The 7865-nt window shown below is 46.9% G+C and overlaps 1 protein-coding gene and 1 long non-coding RNA gene across 4 annotated transcripts in view; one reads left to right on the top strand and one right to left on the bottom strand.

Annotated features, from left to right (window-relative positions):
* Positions 1-7865, top strand: part of CENPK (centromere protein K) — a 51379-nt gene that overhangs the window by 132 nt on the left and 43382 nt on the right. For 2 of the 3 annotated variants that reach the window (XM_045022296.1, XR_006580654.1), the window contains exon 2: positions 2746-2772. In XM_045022296.1, coding sequence (XP_044878231.1) covers positions 2746-2772 — 27 coding nt within the window. Of the gene's footprint in view, positions 1-3; positions 132-2745; positions 2773-7865 lie in introns of those variants that run through there. The other variant, XM_045022297.1, reaches the window with a different exon arrangement.
* LOC123373326 overlaps positions 5373-7865 on the bottom strand; it is a 48084-nt gene continuing 45591 nt past the window's right edge. The window contains exon 3 of the long non-coding RNA XR_006580661.1: positions 5373-5866. This is a non-coding gene — a long non-coding RNA (uncharacterized LOC123373326). The remainder of the gene's footprint in view (positions 5867-7865) is intronic.

Genomic DNA, 7865 nt, shown 5'->3' with positions numbered 1-7865 from the left:
GCTGTTTCCCCCCATCCGTAGGGCCCCCTCCTGAGTGTCTGCGCCTCAGTTGCCCCGGGCCGCGCAGGCTGCGGGGAGTCCGTTAACTCGCAGGGGGGCTATGCCTCGGGGGCCGCTCTCTGGGAGACCCGGTAACCATCCACCAGTCCTGCTGTGGGGGCGGGACCTGCTGCTCCCCGGCTGTCTGTTTCCATCGCCAGGGGTGACCGCGCCCCACCGCCCTGCGTCGCCCGGGCTAATGCCCTGCCAGGGCTGCCGCCCCGGGTGCCGCTCTCTATGCAGCTCCTTATGTATTATAACATTTTGTTCTCTCTTTTCTTTTCTTTGGCTGAACTGAACAGAGATTTTCATTGAACTTTTTCTAGTAACCCCCTGGTTAGATTGATGTAGTTTATTGATGTACCAGTAAGGTGAAAGAGTAGTTAAATTTTTCCATCCAATGTGCATAACTTTTTATTGTTACCGACCTGTCTCTGTCCCAGCCCTTCAGTGGCAGCCCGCCCTGGGGAACAGGGTTGGGAACTTACTGGCCGCCTGTGGAATCCCAAGTTTCCCTGTTCCCTAGCTGGGCAGGAGCAGGGGAGCTGTCCAGTGGAGCATCCTGGCAACCAAATGCTACAGCCACCTCCACTGACGAGAGCCACCTCCGGCACCATGCACACGCTGGGCTGTACAGAGTCCCTGAGGAGACTGCGTGGTGCAGGGTGCCGATCCCAGCTGCCAGCACAAACACCAAGGCGGCAGATCTCACTGGCCTTGGTAGCAGCTATTCAGGAGCAACAACCAAGTGCTGCAGGGAGGGGCTGATGCTTTGCCACTCTCCCCCAATCTCTGCCCATGCTTTGGAGGCTGTCATGACAGCAAAAAAAATCCACTGGTGGCTGCATTTGAGAAATGCTGCTTTAGTTTATTGGCTTCACTAGAGGCAGATTTCTAAATTTTGCAGGATTTCTGTTTGGCTCAAGTAGTCTCTCGAACATTTCCACTTAACCTTGCCTTCCTGGTTTCCTTTTCGTTTAGCGGTAATAACTTCTGAGATTCTATCCAAGCCACGTCTAGGGGTTTTACTTGCTTTACTTTTAGCTTTAGAGCCATTTTGACTATCATTTTACTGAAATCTCCTTTTCCAGAGTTTAGTGTCACTGTGTTTTTGTTATTCTACCTGCGTTTTCGATGTTGAAGAATGTAGGGGTGTTGGATTTTTTGCCAAATTTCCGTACTGCCAAATGTATTTAGAGAAGAAGACTGAGAATTCCCCATTTCTCTGTAAGATTAGAGCAGATCTTAGCCACGGCAAACTATTTGCATTTCTCATTCAGTCTGTCTTAACGTTGGTGTGGCTTTTTTTTGTTTTATTATCATCATCATCTGTAGTTTTGGTCACAAGCTTTTCTGTGTTCAAACCTGCTACTTAAAAACTATATTAATACACAGGAGATTTGCATATATGTTTGCTAATAATTCTGAAGCTGTTTCCTTTACAGCACTGTAATAATCTGTATCTGGAATTTAACAAGACTGTTGGGAGGTAACACCGGTTATTTTCTGTTTGTAGGAGAGGGTAGAAGCAGCTCCATGTCTCGATTTCTAATTGTTTGAAATCTGGAGTGTTCTACAACTACACCTCTACCCTGATATAACATGGTCCTCAGGAGCCAAAAAATCTCACCGCCTTATAGGTGAAACCACGATATATCGGGTTTGGTCCGCTATGGCGTACTGGCCTGAACTGGCTTCCCCGGTGATTTAAAGGGCCCGGTGCTCCAGCTGCTGCGGGGAGCCCCTGGCCTTTTAAGTCACCACTGGAGCTCCAGTGCCAGAGCCCCAGCGGGGATTTAAAAGGCCCGGTGCTCCAGCTGCTGTGGGGAGCACTGATCCCTTTAAATCACCGCCAGAGCTCTGGCAGCAGGGCTCGGGCACGGATTTAAAGGGCCCGGGGCTCCCCGCAGCGGCCAGAGCCCCGGGCCCTTTAAATCACCACCAAGCCCGGCTGTCAGAGCCCTGGCGGGAATTTAAAGGGCCTGGTGCTCCAGCTGCTGTGGGGAGCCCCGGGCCCTTTAAATCCCTACCGGAGCTCTGGCAGTGGGGCGCAGGCGGGGATTTAAAGGGCCCGTGGCTCCACACGAATTCGGATATAACGCAGTAAAGCAGTGGGGCTTGGGTGGCACTTTAAAGGGCCCGGGGCTCCCCGCTGCTTTACCGCGTTATATCTGAATTCGTGTTATCGGGTCGCCTTCTATCGGGGTAGAGGTGTAGTTTGGGAACGGTCTTGTATATTTAAAAAAAATATTCCTGGTATTTCCTTTTAATTATTGTCACTGCTTTCTGACTGACATACTTCTCATCCGTAGTCTTCCCTTATGTTGGCATTCAGAGTAGGAATATAGAATTCTGAATCTGATTCAGGATATATGCTTCTATGAAGACAGTGAAACCCACCCCCTCAGTCCTGCAAGTTATTCAATGTAGGTGGCCCCTATGTCACTAAGGAGCCTAGTTGAAGCTAATGTGATTCTGCAAGGATGCAGGGGTCTGCCTACATGGAATACACAGAGGATCTAGGCCTAAATAATTATTAAAGTAGTGTGGATATAGACTTGAACTGAATTAGCTGAGCCAAAAGGATGTCGTATGAAGCAGCACAGAAAGATTGTTAGCTTTGTCACAAGCCATATATTGTAAAAGAAATAGATATTACAAAACTTTAGTGGTCAATATCACTTATTTTTTGTGCTTTTGTTATAGGATAAACAAGATGAACTTTTAAAGGAGGTATGTACACTTCTGATTCATTTATTAGGTTATTTGTTAAATTTAAGTAAATTGTTTGTGGCTGTTCTACATAAAGCTAAGTTTGAAGATATTAGAGGCAATTTGTCAGGTAGTTCAGGTTAAAAACTTGGGATAGATTTATTATAGGAAATAATAATAATAATAGAAATGTTCTTATAAATCACAAGTTTAAAATTTATTACTTTAAGCTCATGTATTTTTATGTTGCCATTGAATTTGTTTGCCGTTCCAAGGGGACTATAAATCTCACTTTCTATGTTCACTAGTTTTTACTTCTGAAATGATCTTTATAGGGAAAACTAAATCCATATATTTTTTTTAAACCTGGTGTCCACTGAAGTATTTTAAAAAAGAACAGCAATTGTTTTTGCTCTGTTTCTTATTGAGTAATCTCACTCCTGGATTTTAGACATTTTATAGCAGCATAATTATTTTGTTTTACCTATCTTTTTTATAAAGGGCAAAGTACATGTTTTCATTCATTCAAAAATTTAACGATTAGTCATATTTTCTGTCCTCAGCATTCTTGTGAAGAAAGGAAGTATTAGTAATGCTTCCCATTTTACAAATGGGAAATTGAAGCACAGAGATTAAGGCTTTGATCCTTCAAACACTTACATAGATGAGTAACTTTATCTTTGGGTGTAGACCTGAGCTCATTGAGAATTTCCATGTGCACAAAGTTAGTTATGCGTAGGAATTAACAGGACTAGGCATATGTGAAGTGCCCAAGGTCACACGGGATGTCAAACCGAGATCCAAGACTCAGGATATGTCTGCACTACAAAATTAGGTTGATTTTATATGTCAACACTGAGCCTTCAATTTAAGCAAGTCGATTTTGCATGTCCTCACTATGCTCTTCGTGTCGGCAGAGCACATTCTCACTACAGGGCTTGCACTGACTCATGGAGCGCTGCACCGTGGGTAGCTATCCCACAGTGCCTGGAGCCGAGTGGAATGTTGGTTGGGCTTGCAATGCCTCATGGGACCAAAACATTTGTGTGGGTGGCTATGGAAACATGGCATTAGCCTCCCATGATGCACTTACCTAAATCTCTCCCTCCCTCCCTGAAATCAATGGCAAACAAACCAAGCCTTTTTTGCGCCTTTTTTCCTAAGCCTGGGTTACCTGCGCAGATGTCAAAGCACAGCAAGCATGGACCCTGCTTAACTGTACACTGTTGTTGTGAGCATTACAAACACCTCATGCCTTATCCTGCAGTATTTGGTCAGCTGAGGCAGGAGCTGCCACGTGGAACAATGTGATGCCACCCAAGCCCTGCTGGAAGCCATGGAGCGGAGCAATTCGCAAATGCTGGTGACAGTCACTCATCACCTTAACACGGTGGAGCGCTGCTTCTGGGCCTGGTAAACAAGCACTGACTGGTGGGACTGCATAGTTATGAATGTGTAAGGCCACTTTCATGGAACTGTTTCAAGAGCTTTCCCCAACCCTCAAGCGCAGCAGTACTAAAATGAGAGCTGCTCTGACAGTTGAGAAGCGAGTGGCGATAACTGTGGAAGCTTCCAATGCCAGACTGCTACCGGTCAGTGGGGAATCAATTTGGAGTGAGTAAATCTACCGTGGGGTCTGTTGTGATCCAAGTTTCCAGGGCAATCAATACACTTCTGCTAAGAAGGGTAGTGACTCTGGGCAACATGCAGGACATAATGGATGGTTTTGCCACGATGGGATTCCATAACTGCATTGGGGCAATGGACGGAACGCATATCCCTATCTTGGCACCAGACCATCTTGCCAAAGAGGTACTTCTCAATGGTGTTGAAAGCGCTGGTGGATGACAGGGGCCGTTTCCCCAACATCAACGTGGAATGGTCGGGAAAGGTGTATGATGCATGCATCTTTAGAAACTCTGGTGTGTTCAGAAAGCTGCAAGCAGGAACTTTCTTTCCAGACTGCAAAATAATTATTGGTGATGTTGAAATGTCAGTTGTGATCCTGGGAGACCCAGCCTACTTCTTGCTCCCATGGCTCATTAAGCCGTACACAGGCAACCTGGACAGCAGTAAGGAGTGGTTCGACCAGAGGCTGAGCAAGTGCAGAATGGTAGTGGAATGTGCCTTTGGACGTTTAAAAGCCCGGTGGTGTAGTTTGCTTATTAGGTTAGACCTCAGTGAAAACAACATCCCATTGTTGTTGCTGTGTGCTTCATAATATCTGTGAAACAAAGGGAGAAAAGTTTCCAGCGGTGTAGAGAATTGAGGTAGATTGCCTGGCAGCCAATTTTGAGCAGCCAGACACCAGGGCAATAAAAAGAGCATATTGAGGGGCACTGCGTCTCCATGAGGCTTTGAAAACTAGTTTCATTTATTCAATGACTCACAGTAATGTGACACTTATTTGTGTTGTTCCTTACCAAGATGTCCCCTTCATTTCATGTACTCCCCGGTAAACTACACCCCTGCTAACCACAGTGTGCTGAACAAATAAAGAGCCTTTTCTCTTCAATCCATTAATTTTTATTATGCTCACAAACACTGAGAGACAGCAAAGAAAAGTAAGATAACCTGGGGCGAAAGGGCTGATAACACGTGGGTGGGGGAGAAGGGAGACAAGGACAGCTTGCTTACAATTGCATTGCAATAACAATCAAAGGTGTGGGAATGGGCGCCTTCTGGTCCTTGTATACTCCCCTGGAGTTGAGTGCAAGGGATACTGGACTCTCCCCCCACCCCCACCCTTCATCCTAGGATGCCTGGGAGAGGAAGTTATGGAACTTGGCGACGATGGCAGCATAGGCTTCAATGGTTCTCTAGTGTCCAGCTGCCTTGAACCTCACCCAGACACCTCAACATGTCTGCTCCCTCATAATCTGCACCGTTTTGTCCTGCGTGTCACGCTCGTGTTCCCTGCATGCTCTCCTGTCCTCTCAGTCATTGTGCAGGCTGTCGGACAGTGCAATCCTCCATGCGCTGAGCTCCGTCTTGTCACTCTCAGAGGCATGCATTAACTCATTGAACATGTCCTCCAGAGTCTTCTTTTTCTGCCTTCTAATCTGGGAAAGTCTCTGTTCCGGTTTGGAGGACGCGTCTATGGATAAGGTTTCAGCTGCAAAGAATACAAAGCACAAGGGTAGCATTGACAGTGCATATATTGTTTCTGGTGCAAGGTTAAATCTTTTTATAAAAGAAACACCCTTCAATGCACATCCCTGCAAGCCACAACGTAATCAGAACCGCTGGCTACTGCAAGAGTCAGTTTGCTGCTACAGCCATGGTGAGTGAGGCCATGAGGCGTGGGCAAGAGGTCTTGTACTGCAGTTTTTGTTAAGACATCCTTGGGATCAATGGTTCCAAGCTCATAACAGCCCCCTTTCCCATGGCAACCTGGATGGTGCTTGAGGACAGGCACCAGTGTAAAGTCCCGTAAATAATTTGATAGTTACAAAAGCAGCATTGGGTTGGGATGGAAGGGAGAGAAACAGGAAGCATCATGATCCCTCCCCCACTTCTTAAAATGCTGGCTGCAATACACGGTGATTCCTTCCAACCACAACCAGGGCACGCTTGGGAAAGCATAGTTGTGTGACCCAGAATTCACCAAATGGGTAGATTATTTATTGAATCGCTTGCTGTTTAAGGGCTAGCATTTAAAACTTCCCCTCGTTTCCCCTAGGTGATCATATGTGATATCACTCTCCTGAGGGAAACAGAGACAGAAAGGGAGCAGATGCTGCAAGCGTCTGAGTCCTTATGCTGCACTGTTGTGCGCCGCAATGATGCCAGAAGAGTTAATACTGGCGTAGCACAGGAAAGCGTCCTACCGTGGTGAATGAAAGAAGGCAGCCCTTCCCAGAAATCTTCTGCAAAGGATTGCAGAGTAATTCCATGAAAGCTTCCTGGAGATCTCTGTGGAGGATTCCAGGGCCATCCCCGTGTACATAAACAGTCTTTTTCGGAGGGCACCCTCTGCATAGCTGGAGTGGCCACTGATAACCACTATCCCAATTTTTTTATTTAGATTCAGCATTAAAAATAATATCATGTAACCCCTACAGTTTGATTGAAAATGTGTATTCACCAGAGGTGCCTTCACAGCATCATGCTCCACCAACAATTGGTCCTGTGAGGGGATGGGCTCCACAGTTTAAAAAAAGTTCTTGGCTGTTAGGGAGACTGGATCCTCCACTTGCTTGCCATGCATTTTCCTCCTCCTCTTCAACAATATCCTCCTCATTGTCGCCCGGGGCTCCTGGGTGGTATCCATGGAGCCTTTTGGAGTAGTGATGGAGTCATTACCAAGAATCGCATGCAGCTCCTCATAGAAGCGGCATGTCTGAGGCTCAGAACCAGAGCGACTGTTTGCCTTCCTGTCTTCTGGTACGCTTGCCGAAGCTCCTTTATTTTCATGCGGCACTGCTGTGTGTTCCTGGTGTAGCCCTTCTTCCCCATGCCCTGCACAATTTTGGCATAGATGTCAGCATTTCTTCTGCTGGATCGGAACTCTGCCTTCACAGACTGTTCTCCCCACACAGCAATAATATCCACCACCTCCTGGGCGCTCCATGCTGGAGCGCGTTTGCAGCCTTGAACATCCATGATCATCTGTGCTGACAAGCTCTCTACGCCGATTAAACAGGAAACGAAAATTCAAAAGTTCTTCTTCGAGTGCTTGCTCATATCCATTCCAGTTAGGTGTGCGCGCGCTGCGTGCACATTCTTCGGAAGATTTTTACCCTAGCAACACTCAGTGGGTCGGCTGAGCGCCCCCTGGAGTGGCGCCATTACGGCACTGGATATATACCCCAGCCAACCCACCCGACCCTCAGTTCCTTCTTACCGCCCGTGTCGGTCGTTGGAACAGTGGAGTGCGGCTTAGCTGGCCTCCACTTTCCCTAGCTTCCTCATAGTTATTCTCTTGTGAAATTGTACATAGTTAGTTATCTTCTTATCAGTTCTTGTTTTTTTATTAGTTATTAGTAGTTTTTAGTGTTATATTAGTTAGCGGGTTTGGGGATTAGCCCCCATCCCGTGCCTGGGACCGGAGCGCATGCCCGGCTCCCCGGGTTTCAAGCCTTGCTCGGCCTGCCACAGGCCTATGCCAATAG

Source organism: Mauremys mutica, chromosome 6 (genome assembly GCF_020497125.1).
Source record: "Mauremys mutica isolate MM-2020 ecotype Southern chromosome 6, ASM2049712v1, whole genome shotgun sequence".
Taxonomy (NCBI): domain Eukaryota; kingdom Metazoa; phylum Chordata; order Testudines; family Geoemydidae; genus Mauremys; species Mauremys mutica.
This window is presented reverse-complemented; position numbering and strand designations above follow the sequence as displayed.